The 25,507-nt window shown below is 41.7% G+C and overlaps 1 protein-coding gene and 1 pseudogene across 1 annotated transcript; both read left to right on the forward strand.

Annotated features, from left to right (window-relative positions):
- Window positions 1–20,384: 20,384 nt before the first annotated feature.
- Window positions 20,385–21,699, forward strand: LOC118902778 (annotated as a pseudogene).
- A 2,041-nt stretch (window positions 21,700–23,740) lies between these two features.
- On the forward strand, window positions 23,741–24,091 carry LOC118902779 (ferritin light chain-like). The gene has a single exon (XM_036867453.1). It carries the CDS (start codon window positions 23,741–23,743, stop codon window positions 24,089–24,091), a length of 351 nt encoding a protein of 116 aa, XP_036723348.1.
- Window positions 24,092–25,507: the final 1,416 nt, after the last annotated feature.

A 25,507-nucleotide genomic window follows, 5' to 3' on the forward strand; every position in this document is an offset into this window, starting at 1 on the left:
TATTAGTGCTGTAGGTGAGACAGGAAGGCTGTTAGGGTCTAAGTTTGTGGGAATGGAGAGACTAGGACTTTCGTGTCTCCAGACACATCAATTGGGGGTGGAGGTCCCCCATCTTTTTTCAGCGGTCGAACTGCCGCTTTGTGCAAGGCACTGGGTTAGGCTCTTGGGGGTTGGTAACCAAGAAAATCAAAACAGTACCTGTCTACTGTAGAAGGTCACTTAACCGTGCAGTAAGGGAGAAATACACCAATGCGCCGCTCGTTAGAAGACAAGGTTTAAGCAAGTGCGGTAAGACATTTTGGGAAGTGTTTGGGGGCTTCATATTAAGCATTGAGGACTTGGTATCTATACTGTGCAAGGCAGATGTTGGGAACTACGGACATTGCACCCAATGCTCAAATCCCTTTGAAAGGAGGTTAAACCCCAGCTCTCAATACCGTGATTCTAAGGAGCTTAGTGCTTGTTGGGGAAAACAAAGCACACAGATCCAGATATTTGAGTCCTATAATGGAAATACAAAAAATAACGGGAGCATAAAAGGAGAGGTCGATATTGACTGGAAGGATTAAGAGAGGCCTTGTTAAGAAAAATTACCCAAAACATGGAAATAAGGCAAGGAGTGGAGGGATGACCTTTCATTTCACGCTGGGACATGGTTTAACCTGTCTGCCCAAGGATGGTTCTCTAGGAGAAGGTACCTGTGTTTGACTTGCTATTTGTTATATGATTAGAGCTCAAACATTGTGAAGTTACTTGAGTTGCAGATTGCTGACTGATAGAAAAGCTAACTCGAAAGTTTATGGTTTTATTGCTGTGTAGGACGCTAACCAGTTTTGTTTAACCTGCAACCTTATTCTAATTCTTATTTTTATGCCTGTAAATAGCTAGTTCCTTAAATGCTCCTGGAACCAGCTTTACCGTCTTACTGGTTCCCTCGGTGAGTTAAATAAATGAATGCTTGGCTCACGTTAATTTTATATTGGTGGGAGAATCATGTTTTGAAATTTTTTGAAAATTTTACTTTGATAGCCTCAGAGGTGACAGCAGGAATGAGTGGGAATAGTACATTCCAGGCAAGGATCTTGATAGGTGAAGAGATAGGAACAAGTATATCTAGGTGGAGTTGGCAAACTTTCTGTAAACGGTCAGATAAGGCCACAAGGTCTCTACTGCAGCTTTTGAACTCTGCTATTGTAGCATGAAATCAACCATAGATAATGTGTAAGCAAATGAGAGTGTGTTCAAAAAAAAAAACTAAGAATGCTGAAATTTGAATTTTTTATGTCCACGTGTCATATGATTTTCTTTTCCAACCTTTAAAAATGTAAAAATCATTCTTACCTTGAAGGCCATACAAAAAATTAGCAGCCTGCAGGCTGTAGTTTGCCAATCCCTGGCCTAGGAAGTCCAGAGTGTAGGGAGAAGGTAGGTCACACTGAGTATCAGGCTAATTGTTTTCAACTTATTTCTCTTGACAGTGGGAAGCTATTAAGTTTTTTTGAAGGAGAGTAACACTCTTATGTTCTAGAAAGATTAATTTGGCAACAACATATAAGATGAACTGAAAATGGAGGAACTGAATTGAAGATAGCATTTAGAAGTCTGCAACCCGAAATAACTGGCATTTTCCCTTATCAAAAGAAGTGCTGTGGGAAAAACCATCACACAAGAAATTTTTGAAAATTCAAATCCATTGCATTGTAATTTATAGTTTATTTACTACCCCCATTGGACATATTTCAAGGGCTTTCATGTTAGTGTAGCTCTGGAAATGGCGTCTCACCCAGAAGTTTCACAAATAGCTTATAATCAGGTTTATCCATGCCTTTACGTTTTGTCTCATCCATTAGCTGATGGGGACCCAAGTTGTACCAGATCTCTTTTTCAAATTCACTGAAAAGTTCTGTATCTAGTAGGGGGCAAAATCTAGATTCAAAGATGTGTAGTTAATAGTGTCAGGGGTTTGGGGAGAGAAATATGCAACCTGAATTGGCAAAAACTAGAAAATACTTGGTATTAGATGCCATTTCACAAGTTTGATCCTAACAGTCTCCTAAGAGAAAAGAAATTCCCAGGCCAATTTAAAACACTAGTAAAAAGGAACACAGAATTTGTCAGTTTTAATTGTAGCATCCACCTTCTCCCTGATATTTTACTGAGGACTGAATTTAAATGTGTCCACAGTCACTAATAGCAAAAGAGAACTTTACAGGCTGATACGAGAAATTTTAAAAATTAAAAAAAAATTATAACAGGTGAGAAAAGTCCAGTTTTATGAGGGGGTTTTCTAAAACGATAAGAACTTAGAGGTTGTTACTTTTGTATTTGTAAGGTAAATAAAAGGAAAGGGGGCAAAGTAGTAACCTGTTCTAGGTACAGGAAATAAGAAATTGGTCATAACGTTTAAGGGAGACATCATGACCTAGCTAAATGTAAACATCACATATACCAACTTAAATTACTTTATGTTCTCTGATACCATCATTATCTTCCTACAATTTAGAAGCATACCTTACCAGTCTGGTTTGGCAGTAATAGAAAGGGTTAAGAAATGACTGTGTCTTGTGTTGAGCTTTTTCATATTCTGAGTTTTGCTGCTAGTCTCTCACTGTAGGATGACAAAAGAATGAACAGCTCTCAGTGTAGGAAGCAGCTTTAAAAAGCTAATTCATTTTTAAATAAAATACATTGAAATGTTCTAAAAATGGTCTTCTACCCCAAATATCACCTTACAGCAGTTCATGTTGAAGAAAATAAGACAATAAATAGAGTGATATATGCTTATTTCTATGTAAATTAGCAGTACTCTCTGGGATCAGAAAAAAATCAGATAATAGTTTTTAATTTCATGGTTTTCATGAGAGAGAATGTATTACAGTTCTCGGGTAACTCTGTTTGCCATAAGTAAATACTTCATTGCGCTCTTTCCATTGTGTAAGGTAGGAAGTGACCAGAAAAAGGTTACATATACATTTAGACATTAAATTTTTGTGGAATGTTAACATCATTTTGTCCAGCACCTTGCAGGATAACTGAGTATATAATGGGATGATGGAGAAATAGGATTACTTTCAAAGTTAAGGGAGCCTTCTTTTTTTCTGATTTTTTAGTTGTTCACCTGAAATTTTTTTAATGCTCCCTTTTCTAGGAAATAAGGGCTAGGTAATTCCATTTGGGGGAAAATAAGAGAAGACCAAGTGCTAAGAGATTTCATTTAAAAAATATTTGGAGGGAATTCCCTGGGAGTCCAGTGGTTAGGACTCCATGCTTTCACTGCTGTGGGCCAGGGTTCAATCCCTGGTCGGGGAACTAAGATCCCACAAGCCACCCAGTGTGGCAAAAAAAATTTTTTTGTAATTTTTTAAAAATTTGAAATTTAGAGCCTACCATATGCCTGATACAGCAAAGCAATATTGTTTCTGACCTCCAGGAATTTTAGAAAAGGTAAATAAGTAAATAGATAAATTATAATACATGTGACAAGTACTATATTAGAGCTGTAAACAGAGTACTGTGGGAACAGCAACCCAAAGAACTAAGTAGGGGCATCTGGGAAAGCATCAAAGAGGGTAATGATCAAAGCTGAGTTTCAAAGGCTGAATGTATTTCTCCCAGGCCAATGGTGAGAGGCAGAAGAGGGTATTCCGGGCAGAGAATATAGCATATGTAAAGCAGAGGCAATGGAATTTTCAGGGATCTGTGCAAGGTTCAATGTGGCCAGAGCCTAAGAGAGACTATAGGTAAAGGAGAGTGATGAGAGATAAGGCAGGAAGTTCAGTGGGTTCAGGCCAGATGGTAAAGGGCCCTATATGTCTGCTTAAAAGTTTGTGCTTAATTCTATTGGCAACAGAAGTTTTTAATAGGAATGATGCTATAGCGTGAGTGGACAAGCTTCTTGCGTATAGGTACTGGTGTCATATTTGTTTCTTACCAGTGCCAGACACATAATAGATGCTCAGAAGTTTGTGGAATATAATTTGCTGTAAAAAGACTGCAGACAGGCCAGCTATGGTAGTTTAGGCAAGAGAGTAGAGCCAGAACTAAAGCAGTTGCTGAAGGGCTGAAGAGAAATGCTCACCCAGAATTTTGATAAATTTCTGCCCTTGAAGACCAGTTAGAAAAGGGGGAAGAGGTAAAGAGGCTTCTAGTTTGGGAGAGGGGGTAAAATGTGACACCATTAGCTGAGACTGAAAGGGACAGATGGAGGAGTAAAAAGAGATTGTTTAATATTGTATATATTTAGTACTTGAGGGAAGGATTTTTATTTTTGTGGCTTGTTTAGGAATGAGGAGTGGTTTTTGTTTGTTTTTATCATGTTTGAAGAGTAAGAGAAGAAGCTAGTAGAAGGGGAGGGGTTGAAGACAGGATGACTGAGAGAACAAGGTCTGGTATGAGGCAGGAGAGGATAAAACACAGAGGAAAGAGGGAAGGAGATGAAAGTCTAAGGGCTTTTAAACTAGTATGTAAACAGGTTCTAAACTCCTTCACATACAAAAACTCAAGGCTTGGCTTGTAAGGAGGATCTCTTATGTAGTGTATATAGATAGAACTATTTTGGTACTCTAATCCTGGAATGTTAAAATTTTGTCTTTGTGTGATAGACTGAATGCTTGTGTCCCCCGCAGAATTCATTGGTTGAAATCCTAACCTCCAGTGTGATGGTATTAGGAGGTGGGGACTTTGAGAAGTAATTAGGTCATGAGGGTGAACCATCATAAATGGGATTAGTGCCCTTTTAGAAGGGACCCCAGAGACCTCTCTCTTCCCGTCTTTCATGTGAGGATACAATGAAGGATACATGTGAGGATACAATGTGAGGATACGATGAAAAGTCACAGTCTGCAACTGGGAAGAGAGCTTTCAGCAGAACCCAACCATGCTAGTACCCTGATCTCAAACTTCTAGCCTCCAAAACTGTGAGAAATAAAGTTCAATTGTTTATAAGCTACCTAGTATATGGTACTTTGTTAGAGCAGCTTAACCTAAGACAATTTGCCAAAGATGATCAAGCATATATCAAAGTGATGATTTCATACAGATCTGATCACCTCTGTATAAACATTAATGATAACCAATAACAGGAATGGGGTATTCCTGATAGAGTCCAGACACAGACACAAGAATATTTTGTACTGGACTTCCCTGGTGGTCCAGTGGTTGAGAATCTGCCTTCCAATGCGGGGGACGTGGGTTCGATTCCTGGTCTGGGAACTAAAATCCCACATGCCACCGGGCAACTAAGCCTACATGCTGCAACTACTGAGCCCACACTCTCTGGAGCCCACACACCACAACTAGTGAGCCGACTTGCCACAACTAAGACCCGACACAGCCAAATAAATAAAAAAAAAAAAAAAAAATAGTGTGGTACTGGCTTAAAGGCAGACATGTAGACCAATGGAATAGAACAGAGAGCCCAGAAACAAACCTTTGCATAATGGCTGAATAATTTTAAAAAAAGACTTTGTACTGAAACTAATATAATGTTATGTGTCAGTTATATCTCAATAAAAAATTAAGGGCTTCCCTGGTGGCTCAGTGGTTGAGAGAGTCTGCCTGCCAATGCAGGGGACACGGGTTCGAGCCCTGGTCTGGGAAGATCCCACATGCCATGGAGCAACTGGGCCCGTGAGCCACAACTACTGAGCCTGCACGTCTGGAGCCTGTGCTCCGCAACAAGAAAAAAAGAAGGCCGCGATAGTGAGAGGCCCGCGCACCGCAATGAAGAGTGGCCCCCATTTGCCGCAACTAGAGAAAGCCCTCGCACAGAAATGAAGACCCAACACAGCAAAAATAAACAAATAAATAAATAAAAAGCCCCCCCCCAAAAAATTAAAAAGGTACTTTGTTATCTAAATAGTGAAGTTTTACCACTTTAATATTTTTATTTTCACTATAAAATTGTAGTTTCCTTGGGACTTCCCTGGTGGTGCAGTGGATAAGACTCCATACTCCCAATGGAGGGGGCCCGGGTTTGATCCCCGGTCAGGGAGCTAGATCCCACATGCATGCCGCAACTAAGAGTTCACATGCCACAACTAAGGAGCCTGCGAGCCGCAACTAAGACCCAGCACAACCAAATAAATATTTTAAAAAATTGTGGTTTACATAAAGTCAGAGATTTTGTTTTGTTTGTTGTATTCCTAGGGCCTGATATGTAATAGGCATTTCCTCCATTTATTCAACTCATATTTATTGAGCACCTACTATGGCCCAGGTGTTGTTGTAGATGCTGAAGATATAACAGTGAACAAAAGTCCTTACCCTCATAGAGCTTACATTTTAATGAGGTAGACAATAAAGAAGCAAGAAATATGCTGAGATGCATTATTCAATGTCTTTTACAAAAAGATTTAAGAAATTACAATCACTTCCAAATTATCTAATATATATTAAAATTACACATTCTCAAGTATGTGGCCAAAGAAGGTTGCAAGGAAATGAATTGGTGATGACAAGGTTGCAGTTATTGGTGATACAGTTATTTGGTGATGACAAGGTCATATGATCATTGAAATGGTGGCTCAGGTATGGTGAAGGAGAATACCTTTGGAGGAGAAGAGGTCAAGGAACTTGAAACGCCAAACTATTGAAGGGATATTGATATCACCAAGAATTCTGATGGCTGTCCCTGGAGAGGGTGATAGAGAGCCAGGATCTAAAACCTTAAAGGAATGAGTAGAAGTAACCTAGGGAAAGAGGCAATAAATTTCAAGAAGAGCTAGTGTGTAGTATACAGATCTTCCTCAACTTATGATGGGGTTATGTCAAACCCATCGTAAGTTGAAAATACTGTAAGTCAGGACTTCCCTGGTGACACAGTGGTTGAGAATCCGCCTGCCAATGCAGGGGACACATGGTTGAGCCCTGATCCGGGAAGATCCCACATGCCGTGGAGAAACTAAGCCCATGCACCACAACTGCTGAGCCTGCGCTCTGGAGCCCACAAGCCACAACTACTGCAGCCCGCAGGCCTAGAGCCCGTGCTCCGCAAGAAGAGAAGCCGCCACAATGAAAGGCCAGCGCACCGCAACAAAGAGTAGCCGCCACTCGCCACAACTAGAGAAAGCCCACACGCAGCAACGAAGACCCAATGCAGCCAAAAAAAAACCCCAAAAAAAACAGTATGAAGGTTCCTCAGAAAACTAAAAATAGAACTACCATATGACCTAGCAATACCACTCCTGAGCATATACCCAGACAAAACTATAATTCAAAAAGATACATGCACCCCTATGTTCATAGCAGTACTATATTCATAGCAGTACTATTCACAATAGCCAAGACATGGAAACAACCTAAATGTCCATCGACAGATGAATGGATAAAGAAGATGTGGGACATAATATACAGTGGAATACTACTCAGCCATAAAAAAAGAACAAAATAATGCCATTTGCAGCAACATGGATGTAACTAGAGATTATCATACTAAGTGAAGTAAGTCAGAAAAAAAGACAAAATACCATATGGTATCATTTATATGTGGAATCTAAAATATGGCACAAATGGACCTATCTACAAAACAGAAACAGACTCACAGATGTAGAGAACAGACTTGTGGTTGCCAAGGGGGAGGGAGGAGGGAGAGGGATGGACTGTGAGTTTAGGATTAGTAGATGTAAACTATTACATTTAGAATGGATAAATAACAAGGTCTTACTGTATAGCACAGGGAACTATATCCAATCTCCCGGGATAAACCATAATGGAAAAAATATTTTAAAAAGAATGTAAAAATAAATGAATAAATAAGGGAGTTCCCTGGTGGTCCAGTGATTAGGACTCAGTGCTTTCACTGCCGTGGCCCCGGGTTCAATCTCTGGATCTCTGGTCGGGGAATTAAGATCCCAGAAGCCACATGGCATGGCCAAAAAACAAACAAAGCAAACCTTTAAATAAATAAATATAGTAAAGTGTTGAACATCTCATGTAACTTACTGAATACAGGCATGCCTTGGAGATATTACAGGCTTGGTTCCAGACAACCACAATAAAGCAAATGTCAAAATAAAGTGAGTCACACAAATTTTTTGGTTTCCCAGTACATATAAAAGTTATGGTTACATTATACTATAGCCTAAGTGTGCAATAGCATTATGTCTAAAAAAACAATGTACATACCTAAATTAAAAAATACTTTATTGGTAATTCCCTGGCAGTCCAGTGGTTAGGACTCTGTGCTTCCACTGCAGGGGGCACAGGTTCGATCCCTGGTTGGGGATATAAGACCCTGCATGCTGCATGGCATGGCCAAAAAATACCAAACCAAACCAAAACAACAACAAAACTTTATTGCTAAAAAATGCTAACCATCATCTGAGCCTTCAGTGAATCATAATCTTTTTGCAGTAGTAGCATTAAAAAGCACTGATCACAGATCACTATAACATATATGATAATAATGAAAAAGTTTGAAATATTGCAAGAATTACCAAAATGTGACACGGAAACAAAGTGCTGTTGGAAAAAATGGCACCAATAGACATGCTAGATGCAGGGTTGCTACAAACCTTTAATTTGTAAAAAATGTAAAGTGAAGCACAATAAAACAAGGTATGCCTGTACTGTACTAAAAGTGAAAAACAGAATAGTTGTATGGGTACAGAATTGTCAGTGTATGGCTTGTTTACCCTTGTTATCGAGTGGCTGACTGGGAGCTGTGGGTCACTGCACTGCCCCGCATCACAAGAGAGTATTGTACCACATATTGCTAGCCCAGGAAAAGATCAAAATTCAAAATTTGAAAGTATGGTTTCTACTATATGCATATCACTTTTGCACCATTGTAAAGTGAAAAAATGGTGAAAAATCACCATGTCAAACAATTCTAAGCTGGGGGCTGTCTGTAGTCTGATAACTTATGATTTAAAGAGGACACTTACCCCACCTCTAGGCCCAATAGTACCAAAGAGTGTAGGAGAATAGCTACTTTCAAGAGGGCTGCAGGGAAACATTGCCATCAAAGGAGAGCCAGGTTACACTTAGAGCAAGAAGGTGAAGGAAATGTTCAGAGAAGAGATTGAGGATATAAGGGATTTTGCAGATATTTGATCTTGAGTTCAGTTGTGAAAGGATTTCAAAATGTGGGAAGGCGTGTAAAATGGAGTTAGAAGCAATGATATACAGACTGTAGGAATTTTAGAGTCCAGGGTATAAGGCATGGCTGGGGACTCCTGGATTCTAATGATAACTGACTGAACAGGGATAAAGGGCATAATGATCTCAAGGAAGATGGTGGTAGAGAGGCTGTGAATATTGAGTACAGTGGGGAATCTTTTTTTAAAGATTAATTAATTAATTAATTAAGGCTGTGCCGGGTCTTAGTTGCAGCATGCAGGATCTTTTATTTGTGGCATGCGGCATTTGGGCTCTTAGTTGTGGCATGAATGCAGGATCTAGTTCCCCGACCAGGGATAGAACCCAGGCCCCCTGCATTGGGAGCATGGAGTCTTACCCACTGGACCACCAGGGAAGTCCCACAGTGGGGAATCTTGCCAGGACATGAAGAGTTCTGGGGTTCCCACTTGACCTCTGCTGATAGAGGTCAGTAGGGAGACATGCAGAAGGGCTGTTCTCACCCTGAGGATAATGACTCCCTCACTTTTTTAAAAGTAAGAATTTGGGAATTCCCTGGTGACCTAGTGGTTAGGCTTCCGGGCTTTCACTGCTGTGGTCCTGGTTCAGTCCCTGGTCGGGGAACTGACATCCTGCAAGTCACACCGCACGGCCAAAAAAAAAAAAATTGTATTAAAGTGTACAAATCTGAGTCCCCCTTGACTTCTCAGGAACCTCCACTCCAGGCTTATAGAGGGACATTCTTAATTCCTAGCCCATGGGTCACTCTCTTTTATGTTTAATTTTTAAAAATTTATTTAAATTTTTAAGATCCCGACATGAGGGATCTTAGATCCCTGACAAGGGATCGAACCCATGCCCCCTGTATGGAAGCGGGGAGTCTTAACCACTGCACCGCCAGGGAAGTCCCCATGGGTTACTCTGTTGACCCCTGCAGATGCCAACAGCAGTCTTTACAGGACTGGTTTCATTTCTAGTAGCTTTTTTTTTTTCTTTTCTTTTTTTTTTGCCACACCGAGCAGCAAGCGGGATCTTAGTTCCCCAATCAGGGATTGAATCCATGCTGCCTGCAGTGGAAGCGCGGAGTCCTAACCACTGGACCACCAGGGAAGTCCCTATTTCTAGCAGCTTTATCTTGATTCCTGCTCAATAAATAATTTGTTGAAGGAGTGCATCAGGTGCCAGATCTGTGATAGAAATCATTTTTTACCTCAGAGGACCTCAGATCACTTGAGTTCTGTGTTTCCAGATTTGCAACATGGAAATAAAACTAATATCTAACTCCCACACAATATCTAAGATATATTTCTATATGGGTAACTTTAAGGGCTTTGAAATCCTCAGGAAAATGCCAAAGAAGCCCTTATGTTTTTTGATCCTCTGTTCAGCATGTATGGCTTATTGCTTGATGCTCATGAATAGAACACTGATTAAGTACCAACAGATATTTATAGCATTCATCAATATGGGGAAAGAGTAGGGATAGATATGATAATTGCTAAATTATTTCTATATCTAGATTGATTTTCTATCATAACTTCTTATCAGCTATATTCCCATCCAAGTTTCATATGTTTAATTCCCCACATAAGAGAAATGATCCTGAAGTGATATTTAATTTCAACTATTTCAGTTTATAAACACCATATCTTAAGAAGAGCATATTGCGCTAATATTGCGCCAATCTTTATTTTTCTAGGGCAACCCAAGGTTTATGAAATGTGAGGGTGAAAAAAGAAATATTTGAATGCAAGAATAGTGCAGGGCTATCTTCATCTTCACTGAAACTGAGGACAACCCTAAGTGCCATTTAAAAATTGTGACGTACACACACACAGCGTTCTGGAAATGGTATGGAGAGTCTGAGATATCATCAGGAATCCAGATTCTTTAAGTTTTCCACTCCTTGATCCCTAGGGCCCTTGTCCTTATGGTCTAAGATATCTGTTGGATTTCCAGCCATCACATTCATGTTCCAGGCAGTAGGATGGAGGATTGGAGAAAAAGAGAAAGAAGACATCCCAGCAATCTTTTATTTTTATTTATTTATTTATTGGCTGCATTGGGTCTTCATTGCTGCATAGTTGTTGAAGTGAAGTGCTGCGTAGTTGTTGAAGTGCTCAGGCTTCTTATAGCGGTGGCTTCTTTTGTTGCGAAGCACAGCTTCTAGGCACGCGGGCTTCAGTAGTTGCAGCACGTGGGCTCAGTAGTTGTGGCACAGGGGCTTAGTTGCTCCACGGCTTGTGGGATCTTCCCTGACCAGGGATCGAACCCGTGTCCCCTGCATTGGCAGGTGGATTCTTAACCACTGTGCCACCAGGGAAGTTCCCCAGCAATCTTTTATTATTTTTTTAATTTATTTTTTACATTCTTTTTTTTTTTTGGCTGTGTTGGGTCTTCGTTGCTGCGTGCAGGCTTTCTCTAGTTGCGGCGAGTGGGGGCTACTCTTCGTTGCGGTGTCCGGGCTTCTCATTGCCCAGCAATCTTTTAAATCAATCTGCCAAAAGCTGGCACAGAACCTTTCTATTTGCAACTCACTGGCAAGAACTTACGTGGCTACATCTAGTTGCAAGGGAGACTGGGAGAATGGGATTGTTTACCCAGGTGATTATGTGCCAAGCTAATATCAGAGATTGTATGATTTAGGAAGATAAAGAGATGTTGGAATAGGTGTTTAACAGTTTCTGTTTCAGATATTTCACATATTCTTTTTTATTTATTTATTTTTATTATTAAAAAAAAATTTTTTTTTTGGCCACACCGCTCAGCTTGTGGGTTCTTAGTTCCCCGACCAGGGATCGAACCTGGGCCCTCAGCAGTGAGAGCGCAGAGTCCTAACCATTGGACTGCCAGGGAATTCCCTATACTGTTTTTTAAAAGGTGGAGGAAAAGTGCAGTTCTCAGAAACTTAAGAAATTGGTGACCAGGGGTGGTTGGAAAAGGGATAAAAAGAGGAGAATGGGAAGGGGTAGTACAGATGAGGATAAGGTTAACACTTCTTTGAGAATACCTTTTTGTAGCACCATGGTAATGCTTCACATGCCCTTCATATTCCCCCAAAATAAATAAATCAAACAAATGAGGGCTTCCCTGGTGGTGCAGTGGTTAAGAATCCGCCTGCCAATGCAGGGGACATGAGTTCGAGCCCTGGTCCGGGAATATCCCACATGCCGCGGAGCAACTAAGCCAGTGCGCCACAACTACTGAGCCTGTGCTCTAGAGCCCGTGAGCCACAACTACTGAGCCCGCGTGCCACAACTACTGAAGCCCGCACGCCTAGAGCCTGTGCTCTGCAACAAGGGAAGCCACCACAATGAGAAGCCTGCGCACTGCGACAAAGAGTAGCCCCCGCTCTCCACAACTAGAGAAAGCCCGCATGCAGCAACGAAGACCCAACGCAGCCGAAAATAAATAAATAAATTTATTAAAAAAAAAAAAAAGAGAATGTGGAAGGAACCCAAAATGGTGTACAAACAGTAACATATGGATCTAACTGTATTTTAAATAAAAAAACACAGTCACACTGAAAGAGTGATGAAGAAAAGAACTACCCTGAAATAACTTTGGGAAACAGTATCTTGTCTGGATTCTGCAAGGTTAAAGACAAAAATAACTGTACATAAATTCTGTAATAGAATTAGGAATATGGGCTAGCAATTCTGACACTACTTTATGGGCATGCTAGAGCTGAATAATTAAGTAAAAACACTATTAAAAAATAAACAAAAATTGTGGGCTTCCCTGGTGGCGCAGTGGTTTAGAATCCGCCTGCCAATGCAGGGGACACGGGTTCAAGCCCTGGTCCGGGAAGATCCCACATGCCGCGGAGCAACTAAGCCCGTGTGCCACAACTACTGAGCCTGTGCTCTAGAGCCCACGAGGCACAACTACTGAGCCCACGTGCAACAAAGACTGAAGCCTGGGTGCTTAGAGCCCATGCTCTGCAGCAAGAGATGCCAACACAATGAGAAGCCCGCGCGCCGCAGGGAAGAGTAGCCCCCACTCGCCGCAACTAGAGAAAGCCTGCACGCAGCAACGAAGACCCAATGCAGCCCAAAATAAATAAATAAAATTTACAATAAACTAAACAAAAATTGTGACATCTACTTTTGCTTCCATATCTAAAGAAGTGTCTTCCTTCAAGCCCAGGATGACCCTTCTCCCTTGTTCTTTTTTTTTTTTTTTCTCCTCTCCCTTTGCTCTTAATCTCAGAGTCCTAACCACTGGACCGCCAGGGAAGTCCCTAAATGCACAATATTCTTGAAAGAATGAATCTTGATTTCCTTTCCTACCCTAATGATCTGGGTTGACTATATAGAAAACTTCATCTACCCTTACCTCAGCTTCTTAAATCCTAGACATAGTCCTAAGTAGTCAGGTCCCTTTTCCTCTTCTCTGGGCCCCACCCAGAGTTCTCCATTGAGCACAGAAGCTTCCAAGAAACTTGGAGATCCAAAGCTCCAATGTTCCCCCCTATTCTAGCAGCCTTTTCCCTTCTGAGTTTCTTAAAGGTGAAATTATTCTCCCCTGCTTGCCTAAGCAAGAGAATATTGGAGGGGCAGGGCACAGGAGGATGGGCAGTATTGTTTTACTTTCCATTGTAAGTTACCTCCTAGCAATAATTTCCTGCATTTCTGTGGTAGCTTTAATACAGACTATACTGTAATTCCTGGGTGGTTCCCATGGCCCTTCCCTAAGGTGGAGGCTGAGAGAACTACTTTACAATGTCAACATTTGATTATATATATATATATATATATAAATAAATAAATTAATTAATTAATTAATTAATTTTGGGCTGCGTTGGGTCTTCGTGGCTGTGCACGGGCTTTCCCTAGTTGCGGCGAGCGGGGGCTACTCTTCGCTGTGGTGCGCGGGCTTCTCATTGCGGTGGCTTCTCTTGTTGCGGAGCACAGGCTCTAGGCGTGCAGGCTTCAGTAGTTGTGACTCACAGGCTTAGTTGCTCCGCAGCATGTGAGATCTTCCCGGACCAGGGCTCGAACCCGTATCCCCTGCATTGGTAGGCAGATTCTTAACCACTGTGCCACCAAGGAAGTCCCTGATTATATTTTTTTGCAGGGATTTCCAGGAATTGGGTCACCACCCACTTTTTGGTCTTTTTTGGTCATCCTCAGAACTGTCATGGCACCTGTGGGTGTGTCATTTAGCATATGCTAAAGTATTACAATGAGCATATAATGAGGCTCAAGGTCCACTGGAAGTTGAATCTTCCGCCATCTTGGGCCTGATAGGTTCTAACCAGTTTTTGTCATGTCCTCTGGCTATGTCATTCCTTTAAAGGTTGTGCCCTGCTCTCTTCCCTCCTGTTTCATAATTTTCTTTAAAATTGTTCAGCAAATAATAAATATGGCAAAATATTAATTGTTGATTCTGGAAGGGAATATAGCTATTCACTGTACTAATCTTTCTACTTTTTTCTATGTGTGAAAGTTTTCATATTAAGAACCCCCACCTTGGACTTCCCTGGTGGCGCAGTGGTCAGGAATCCGCCTGCCAATGCAGGGGACACGGGTTCGATCCCTGGTCCGGGAAGATCCCACCTGCTGCGGAGCAACTAAGCCTGTGCGCCACAACTACTGAGCCTGCACTCTAGAGCCCGCAAGCCACAACTACTGAGCCCGTGCACCACAACTACTGAAGCCCGTGTGCCTAGAGCCCGTGCTCCGCAGCAAGAGAAGCCACCACAATGAGAAGCTGGCGCACCACAACAAAGAATAGCCCCAGCCCACCACAACTAGAGAAAGCCCATATGCAGCAATGAAGACCCAATGCAGCCTAAATAAATAAATAAATAATATACACAACATAAAAAAAATTTTTTTTAAAAAGCACTGAAAAAAAAAGAACCCCCACCAAAAATATATATATGGAAAAATTCTTTTTTTTTTTTTTTTTTTTAAGTCCTTGGTGCCCAGCATGGCGTTCAAGGCCTTTTTTTTTTTTTTTTTTTTTTTTTAATGCTATTCTTGTCTGCTTACATTCTTTTTATGTATGTATGTATGTATGTATGTATGGCTGTGTTGGGTCTTCGTTTCTGTGCGAGGGCTTTCTCTACTTGTGGCAAGCGGGGGCCACTCTTCATCGCGGTGCGCGGGCCTCTCACTATCGCGGCCTCTCTTGTTGCAGAGCACAGGCTCCAGACGCGCAGGCTCAGTAATTGTGGCTCACGGGCCGAGTTGCTCCGCGGCATGTGGGATCTTCCCAGACCAGGACTCGAACCCACGTCCCCTGCATTGGCAGGCAGATTCTCAACCACTGCGCCACCAGGGAAGCCCTGGAAAAATTCTTATACATAAAGAAATCAAGAAAGTAATCTCATCCATTTTCCTATGCTTACTTTAACTCCTTCAAAGAAGTGATAATCCATTCCTCAAAAAGAACTCTACCTACTTCAATTGCCACTTCTCCCCTTCACATTCTGTATTTGGAAGCAAAACTGATGACTCTCCTTTGTATTTGAAGATCACCTTTAGGTTTTTCCTTCAGCCTCCTGTCCTCTACTTCATGAGAAACAACTCTCAATTCCTTACATCCCTTCTCTCTGCATAATTGGGGGCAGGGAAGAGGAAGAGAGATATTTTGTGCCTTGATTTTGCCACATTCCAAATTATGAGATAACTAGTAATGTTGGAGCTGTCTACTAAATGCTTCAAATTTATTGTTGAAACAAAGTTTAACTTTAAAATGGTTTCTTCTAGGGAACTCCCTGGTGGTCCTGTGGTTAGGACTCGGCGCTTTCACTATGCAGTGCGGCCAAAAATAAATAAAATAAAATAAAATGCTTTCTTCTAATACTTTAGGGCTTCCTTTCCCTGTTGGGTTTGGGGGTGGAATGAGATGTCATATTTTTTTGGCCGCTCCTCACAGCTTGTGGGATTTTAGTTCCCTCACCAGGGATTGAACCTGGGCCCTCGGCAGTGGGAGTGCAGGGTCCTAACCACTGGACTGCCAGGAAATTCCTGAGATGTCATTTTAATAACATGTCATGGGTAAGATATAATGAGAAAAGTGAAACTCAGTATATTCCGAAAAAGAAAAACAAAACAAGAATAAAAATGTTTTTCCTCAGGTAAGTTTTAAATTATATTTTACTGGCTTTAACTTCCATTACATGGACAATTGGAAATTGACTTCAATTTAAAGTGCAACTCCTAAGAAGCTTGATATTTTGATATATTCTCCATCCAGTAAGTGTAGGTTTCTTACTCTAGGAGAGGGAAGCAGCCTCTTTGCACCTTAAAGCCAAATTCAAGGAGTAAGATGTTTAAGTCTGAGAACCTGTTCTCTTGTTTGGCTCAGGTCCAACAGATGGAGTATTGGACAAAATGAGATACATTCATGTTTTCTTATATGTGGTCAGAAAAAAAAGAAAGATCTTTGTATCTGGTTTTCTTTATGCTAGTTTTTGGTGGAAAATCTATAATTAGATAAGACAAACTCAAATCAGCCACATATTTTACTTTATTGCCTCAAGCTTTTTTTTTTTTTCCGGGCTGTGCAGCTTGTGTGATCTTAGTTCCCCAACGAGGGATTGAACCCAGGCAGTGAAAGCACAGAGTCCTAACCACTGGACCACCAGGGAATTCCCTCAAGCTCTTTTGTAGACATCTCAAGAACAGTCATCTCTTTATCTGAGGACAACTCCCAAGGATGTGCCCATTCTATCTAAATGTATCTGGCCCATCACAATTCAGTCAGCCATTTCTGCATAACAACCACCACAAAATCTAGTAGCTTAAAGCAAAAACTTATTTCTTACTATTTTGTGGGTTGGATGGGCACAGCTGGTTTTTCTGCTCCATGTCATATCAGCTGGGGTCAGTCATGTGACAGTCTTCTGGAGGCTTGGCTGAGTCTGCGTGATCCAAGATGGCCTAATACATCGGTTAGTTGGTGCCTGCTGTTGGCCAGAGCTTTTCTCCTCACATAAACTCTCAAGCAGGATAGCTGGACTCCAAGGCTCCAAGAGAGTGAAAAGTGGAAGTTGCCAAGTCTCTTGCGTCCTAAGCCTCAAATTGTCACAGCTTTATTTCCAACACATTCTCATGGTTAAAGCAAGTAGCAAGGCCAGTCCGGATTCAAGGTGTGGGGAAATAGATGCCACCTCTTGAAGAGAAGAGCAGCATGTATATGTAGAAATGAGAGGAACTATTGGTAGCCATCTTTGCAGACAGTTTACCACACATGGGGAAGGAGAAGACTAAAAAGAGGGGAAAAGCTTTTAGTTCAGAAAAGAGGAGAAACATGAGACGAGGCAGGGAGTAAAACAATAGAGGTACGCTTCTACAATGCTTTTGTGAGTTAGTATTCTAGAATTCCCCCAGGAAAACTAGCTGAAGGTTTATGTATGTTTGTTTTAATAAGGGAAGGCAACATCATTCATTTCATCTGCCCCCTTATTCTTAAGTCCAGGATGTCAGGAAAAATTTATATATAGACATATATATTTATATATTAAGTGTTGTGTTTAGAACATGGGTTTTCAAGAAAAACTGCTTGAGTTCAACTCCTGCAACCACCACCTAGGCAGTTACCTAATTTCTCTAAGCCTTAGTTTCCTCATTTTAAAATGAGCTTAAAAGCTATACCTACTTTATTGGATTATTGTGGGGGTTAAATAAGATAATATACTTATTACACTATTTAGCAGATAGTAAAAACTGGATGAATGTTAGTTGTTATTATTAAATCTATTGTCTGTCCTCATTTGGTAGAGAATCTTCCACTGGAATAGCATAGGGGAGGGCTACATCCTGGTGCCAGTCTAAGTTAATTATTTTGGCCTTCTGGGTTAAGGATCCATAACTTACTCATTTTGCTTTTTCCCCTGTCTCTGTAGACAAAGAGTATCAAAACTGTAATATTTACAATAGATGAGCATTAGAGGTCACCTGCCCTTCCATGTAATGGACAAATCCTCAAAGGGTCTCAATATAACCTAACCTCTATTAGAGATATTATTATCCAATAATAATGCCAAACATTTGTAGACTGTTTTACAGTTTGTAATGCCTTTTCATATTCATTATTTAATTCTCACCATTCTGTGAGATATTAACCTCATTTTACACTTAAGGAAACTGAATCTCAAGGGGATCACATTACATTCATGTCCAATATTACATAGATTTTTTTTTTTTTTTGCATCAGTATTCATGAGCTGAGGTTATATTTTAACTTGTACCAGCTAACAACACGGCTCACGAACGCTTGGTGCTCACACGGAGGGCAGACCCCGGGCAGCGAGGGGCCGTGTTGGCCATCCGTGCCCTCCCGCCTGTGCACAGTGTCTCCAGCATCTCACAGAACCACAGGCCAGACTCTTCCAGTTGGCGCTGTCAGGATGCAGGCAGTTTCCAATGTATCCCTTTGCTACATAGATTTTTAAGTGGCAGAATTAGTATTTGAATCCAGTGTTACAATATCTACAATTTAGTTTAAAATATTTCAACATAAACAGTGAAATATGGGTATGTTAGCTTAAAATTATACTCTAGGTATGGCTAGCATTCTAATTGGGAATTCACACTCCATAGGGATTACCAGAAGCACTTCAGTTGTCTTAACTCTGATCAACATTAGACATTTTGCATATTAAACTAATGAAATGTCAGAAATTAACTTATACTGGAGACATTAATGGATTATTAATTGGAATAATGGATGTTAGAAATGAGCTCTGATTGTTTAAAATAGTGGTACTGTGGATTGGCTAAAATACTTAAAACACTCCCCATGCTTACATGAATTGGTAATGGTACACGAAATGATAAAACAAAAAAATTTCAGTTAAAATCAAGCAAGGCCTACACCCTGTGTCCTTAGGGATGGAACCTAACACTCAGTATCTAAAAGGTTCAATGTCTTGCCACTGCAGTGGGGGATTTGTAGTTGCCTGATAACTCTAAGGGTAATAAAATCCTGATTTTGTAGTATTACTGCAACTATCTTTTTTTAAAAGTATTTACTTATTTATCTATTTTTGGCTGTGTTGGGTCTGAGTTGCAGCACGCAGAATCTTTCATTGCGGTGCGCAGGCTTCTCTCTAGTTGTGGCCCGCCAGCTCAGTTTCCCCGCAGCATGTGGGATCTTAGTTCCCAGACCAGGGATTGAACCCGCGTCCCCTGCATTGGAAGGTGGATTTTTAACCACTGGACCGCCAGGGAAGTCCCTATTGCATCTATCTTGATTCAAGCTTCATGCCAAATGTGGTGGGAACATAGAACACGGTGCTTAGGGTTTTTATTTTTATTTTTTGGCTGTGTTGGGTCTTGTTGCTGTGCGCGGGCTTTCTCTTGATGCGGTGAGCGGGGGCTACTCTTCATTGTGGTGCGTGGGCTTCTCATTGCGGTGGCTTCTCTTGTTGCGGAGCACAGGCTCTAGGCACGCAGACTTCAGTAGTTGTGGTGTGCGGGCTCAGTAGTTGTGGCTTGCAGGCTCTAGAGCTCAGGCTCAGTAGCTGTGGCCCACGGGTTTAGTTGCTCTGCGCCATGTGGGATTTTCCCCAACCAGGGATCGAACCCGTGTCCCCTGCATTGGCAGGTGGATTCTTAACCACTGCGCCGCCAGGGAAGTTCCTAGATTTTTAAAAATTGTTTTATTTTGGCTTGCTAATAAATATTTATTTAACACTGTTGGCCTAAAACAAAAGTTATTTCACCAGCCAAAGGGGATTTATTCAGAAGCAGCACAGAATTGCAACTTGGCACATGCAACTATGTGAACCACAAACAAGTCTGAATGAAAGCAAAGGAGAAGAAAGTTTTATAGAAGAGAAGTAGAAGTTGGGAGGAACCTTACAAACAAAATGTCCATTGGAGGAAACTAGGAGTTCAAAGTATAGTGGCTTTTCATTGGCTAAGTTGTCACAGTCTTACTGGCTGAGCTGTTGCCAGGCGAGAAGAACATTTTTCTTCCTCCTCCTGCCTTAGTAAAATAGTGTTAGTGCCTTCTGGAGATGCAAAGTAGGTCTCTTCCTGTTGGGATTTGTATTGATGTCCAGTGGCACCTGCCTGAGAGCTCCCCATTGTGGCCTTGCCACTCAATTTTAGTGAGGTTTCCCTTTATTTTCACAATACTAAATGTCATTTTCTGACTTATAAACTTATGTTCTTTTTATTACATGGCAGCTATTCCAGTTTCTCTACTATCGTCCTGTAGTTTTTTGTTTTTTGTTTTCTTTCTGCTTGTTTAGGCGGTGGCAGCCGCCCAGGGGCATTTGAGCTGGCTGACCTGCACCCACAGGCCACTTCAGATCCAGGACTGCCCGTGGGGCCTTGGTAGCCATGGAGGGCAGTGTCTGTGAGCACCCAGACCCAACTCCAGAGGAGCAGATGGAGCTGGAGAATGTCTCACTGTTGAAGCAGAAGCTGCTGCTGGAGATCCACTACCTGCAGGAGGAGCTCAGCGAAGTCATGAGCGAGATGGCCTGGAGGCCAGTGAGGGCAGTGAATCCTTGCAATAGGATTGGAACATGGCAATGGTTAGGAAGAACTCCAACAAGGACCCCAAGAAGGGGGATCTAGTTCTTGGTGGAGAACAAACTTCTCCAGTACACACCCAAGGTGTTCACTTCCTGTTTCCTGTTCAAGGGCAAGGGCCTGAACAAGACAGCCGCAGGGACTACCTAGGGGAGAGGGAAAAGCTGAACCTAGCAATGCTCCATACCTTCATGGATCTGCGTGACTGGTGCAGGCCCTCAGGCAATTTCTATGGAGCTTCCTGCCTCCCCAGAGAGGCCCAGAAGATTGACCAGATGATGGAAGCCTTTGCCCAGCAATACTGCTGGTGCAACCTTGGGGTTTTCGAGTCCACACATGTGTGCTATGTGCTGTCCTTTGCCCGGGATAATGCTGAACACCAGCCTTCACAATCCCAACATCTGGGAACAAGCCAGGCCCAGAGCATTTTGTGACCATGAACCAGCACAGCAAGTAGGGTGGGACCTGCCTGAGGAGCTGATCAGGAACCTCTAGGACCACACCCAAAATGAGCCCTTCAAGATTCCAGAGGATGATGGGGATGATCTGACTTTCTTTAGCCAGCACCTGCAGGGCTGGCTTCTTAAGCTGGGAGGGAAAGGGGGCCAGGTGAAGAGTGGAAGCAGCGCTGGTTAATCCTCATAGACAACTGCCTCTACTATTTTGAGTAGACGACAGACAGGGAGCCCAGAGGAATCATCCCCCTGAAGAATCTGAGCATCAGAGAGGTGGATGACACCCAGAAACCTAACTGCTTTGAGCTTTATATCCCTAATAACAAGGAGCAGCTCATCAAAGCCTGCAAAATGGAGGCAGATGGTTGGATGGTTGAGGGAAACCATGTGGTGTACCTGATCTCGGCCCCCATGCAGGAGGAGAAGGACCAGTGGATCAAGTCCGTCCAGGCAGCTGTGAGCACGGGCCCCTTCTAGAGTTGCTGGCGGCAAGGAAGAAGTGGATTTCTGTTAAGAAGAAGTAGGAACAGCCCTGCCCCTTTGCCCCCACTCCATTATTTATTATAGAACTGCCTGCCCCAGTGGCTGGCTGGGTCCTGCAGCTGTGGATCCTGGTGCCCTATTTGGAAAATTCATCACCTCTAGCACCTCTCTTTTATTTGTAATCAACACGCTGTTGGTAATCATTAATTATTTAAACACCAAATAAATAAATAAACAAATAAATAAAAGTGGGAGATTTCCTACTTGGTGGGGTGGTTATTCTAAATAAAACATTAGCAAAGAGAATCCATCAGTGTGCAAAAGAATAATACAACTAAGTGAACATTATTTTTGGAATGTGGGGGTGGTTTAATATTGAGAAAACCAATCACTATAACTTATTATGATCGTATTAGGATTATTATTAATAAATGCTGAAAAACTTTTCACAAAAGTCAGTGTTTATGCATAACAATATAAATAAGTAACAATAAGTCTAAGTAAATAAGAATTCAAGGAAACAACTTAAATATCATAAAACCTATATATCCAAACAAATTACAAATATTATCCTAAATGGTAAAACACTACAGCATTTCATTTAAAATCATAAACTAGTAAGGATGTCCCATTACCATTTACTATTTTGTATTTAAATTTTAAATCTTTATCAAAATTACACAAGCACATGGTTTAAAAGAGTCATTCAACTCTATAATATATGTTATGAAAAAATAACCAGCCCCAACAGTCTCACTCCCCATTTCCACTCAGAGACAATCTCTTATTAAGGAAAACATACAGAAATCAATACCTTTTCTCTGTTTTAGCAATAGGCACCTGGAAAACCAGGGTAGGTTGCTGATGAAGAAAGAGCTATGCAGGAAAAATGCCAGAACTACTGCTCTGGCCAAGATAGAGTAACAGGGATCTGATCTAATCAAACTAGACAATATATGAAACAATTGTTTTCAAGACATTGAATGTCAGGTAATAAGGACAGTGATTACTTAAGAATGACAAATGAGGGACTTACCTGGTGGCGCAGTGGTTAAGACTCTGCGCTCCCCATGCAGGGGGCCCGGTTTCGATCCCTGGTCAGGGAACTAGATCCCACATGCATGCCGCAACTAAGAGTTCGCATACCACAACAAAGGAGCCCACAAGCCACAACTAAGGAGCCCGCCTGCCACAACTAAGACCCAGCACAACCAAATAAAAATAAATAAAAATTAAAAAAAAAAAGGAATGATAAATGAGGTGAACCCTATGATTGTTTCAGCTTACTGCCCAGAGACAATTTCCAGGTCATGGCACAAGGAGGAAGAACCTAGGAGGAGACTGGCCGTTACCCTGAGTTAAGGAGATGGAGGCCAAGGTAGCTAGGGAGTACAGGGCAAAGTATCAGAAAGGAGAGAGCTATACACTGAGAGATTTCTAGAGATCTTTAGAGGTTCCCCTTAGGTGTTTTCCTGAGTATTGTTTAGTGCATATACGTGAGGAAACCACTTAGAGTGGGGAAAGAACCGCCTGAAACAATTAAAGAAAGCAATCTCTGAATCTCACATAAGACCAGGAATAGTGCCTACTCCCAGCAGCCAGGGTAGAAAATCTTGTAAATGACTGGGTAGAGTCCTTAGAAGCCTAAGTAGTGGGAAAAAATTAGCCCTAGACCAAACTCTGCTCTGGCCCCATCTAACAAAGCTTAAAAGCAAGACCTGAAAGAATCAAACTATTACCAAGTAATTTAACTGCACCTCAGAACAAATCTCAAGAATATTTATAGAAATACAAAAGTATCCAGAACCCAACAAAGTAATTTTCATGTCTGGGCACTCAATCAAAAATTAACATGAATGGAAAGAAGTAGGAAAATAGGACCCATTATGAGAAGAAAATTCAATCAATTGAAACTAATTCAGAAAGTATTCAGGTGTTAGGCAGTGCCCTCCATGGTCGGGGGGCAGGGTAGGATCTGTCTCTTGCTTCAACTCTGTTTGAATGGAACAGACCCAGGGATGCCCCTTCCTCCAGCCTCCAACTACCCTCCAACATTTTTTTCCAGTCCCAACCTTCAGAACCAACCACTCAGCTATCCTCAGCCTCCAGGACCAGCCAACACAATTTTTTGAGCTTAGCTCCTTATTGCTGATCAATCATGAGCTCCCAGATTTGTCAGAATTATTCCACTGAGATGGAGGCCGACATTCACAGCCTAGTCAAATGCATCGGTGGGCCTCCTACACCTACCTCTCCCTGGGCTTCTATTTCGATCAAGAGGATGTAGCTCTGGAGGGCGCTAGCCCGGGAGAAGCACTGCGAGGGCGCAAAAATGCAAAACCAGCCCTGCGGCTGCATCCTCTTGCAGGATGTGCAGAAACCATCTCAAAAACCCAGGATGCTATGGAAGCTGACATTCTCATGGAGAAGACTATGAACCAGGCCCTTTTGGATCTGCATACCCTGGGTTCTGTCCACACAGACCCCCACCTCTGTGACTTCCTGGAGAGCCACAGCCTAGATGAGCAGATGAAACTCATCAAGAAGATGGGCGACACCCAACCACCTGATTAACCTCCACAAGTGGGCTGGTCCCCAGGCTGGCTGGGTGATTATCTCTTCGAAAGACTCACCATCAAGCATGACTATGAGCCTCTGGAGCCCAGTGGCCTTTGAGGAGCCCCTCTGGTATCAGGGCTTCTGCCTGAAGCCTCTCTCTGCAGCCACTAGGCAGCTTTTTAACCATCCTGGAGCTCTCTCCCAAGCCTTGGACCAAATGGAAACAATAAAGCTTTTTGCAGAAAAAAAAAAGTATATAGACGTTAGAATTAGTAGACAAGGATATTAAAACACTTATAACTTTATTCCATATGTTCAAGAAGCTAGAGAGAATTCTGGAAAGATGGTGGAGTAGGAAGGAACAGAGATCTGTCTCTCCTCCTAGACAACAATTGCATTGGCAGCATCTGTCTGATGTAACTATTTTGGAATTCTGGAGTCTACTGAAGGCTTAGAGAGTAAATTGTAGTTAATTTTGATCATTTTAGCTCTTAACACAGTAGCAGCTACCCATCTTCCACTCCCAGTCCTATGGCAGGCAGCTGTGCACACGTTCAAGGAGCAGCTTGCAGGCAGCTTGTGGGATCCAGAGTGGGCAAAAAGGGCCCCCTCCCCCAAATGTTGGTGATCTGTGCTCTGATCTCTGATTGCTGTTTCTGATCACAGAGGTGCAGACAAAGACGTGGGTGACCATTGTTTTTGCACCTCCCTTCATTTTTCTCTTTTCCCTTTTTGGAAACCAAGTAAAGACAAGAACATTCAAAGGTAACTGCATATATGGGGAAAACTAAAAAGTGACTGCACATGCTCAGAGAAAGGTACAGGCCCAGAAAAGTCTTGAGAAAACCTTAAGTTTACACCTAGGCTGATCTTGCCACAGAGAATGAATTTGGACTTCTATAGATCAAAGACTTATCATGTAAGAGCTAACACTATAAAGCCCTTAGAAGAAAACAGAGGTGTAAATCTTGGTGACATTGGATTAGGCAATGGTTTTTTGGATTTGACACCAAATGCATAAGCAACCAAAGAAAAAGAGTAGATAATTAGACTTCAGTAAAATTTAAAAATCTTGTGCTTCAAAGGATACTATCCAGAAAGTAAGACAGAATGGGAGAAAATATTTGCAAATCATATATCTGATAAGGGTCTAGCAACCAGAATATATAAAGAAATACTACAAGTCAACATTCAAAACACAAATAATTTAATTAAAAAATGGGCACCAAAAATAAAATTAAAAAAAATTTTAAAAAAAAAGGGCACCAGAGAGATATTTATCCAAAGAAAATATACAAATCGCCAGTTAAGCACATGAAAAGATGCTCAACATCAATCTTTAGGGAACTGCAAAACTACAATGAGATACAAATTCACATCCCTTAGGATGGCTAAAATAAAGAGAAACAATAACAAATTTTGGTGAGAATG

Source organism: Balaenoptera musculus, chromosome 10 (genome assembly GCF_009873245.2).
Source record: "Balaenoptera musculus isolate JJ_BM4_2016_0621 chromosome 10, mBalMus1.pri.v3, whole genome shotgun sequence".
Lineage (NCBI taxonomy): Eukaryota > Metazoa > Chordata > Mammalia > Artiodactyla > Balaenopteridae > Balaenoptera > Balaenoptera musculus.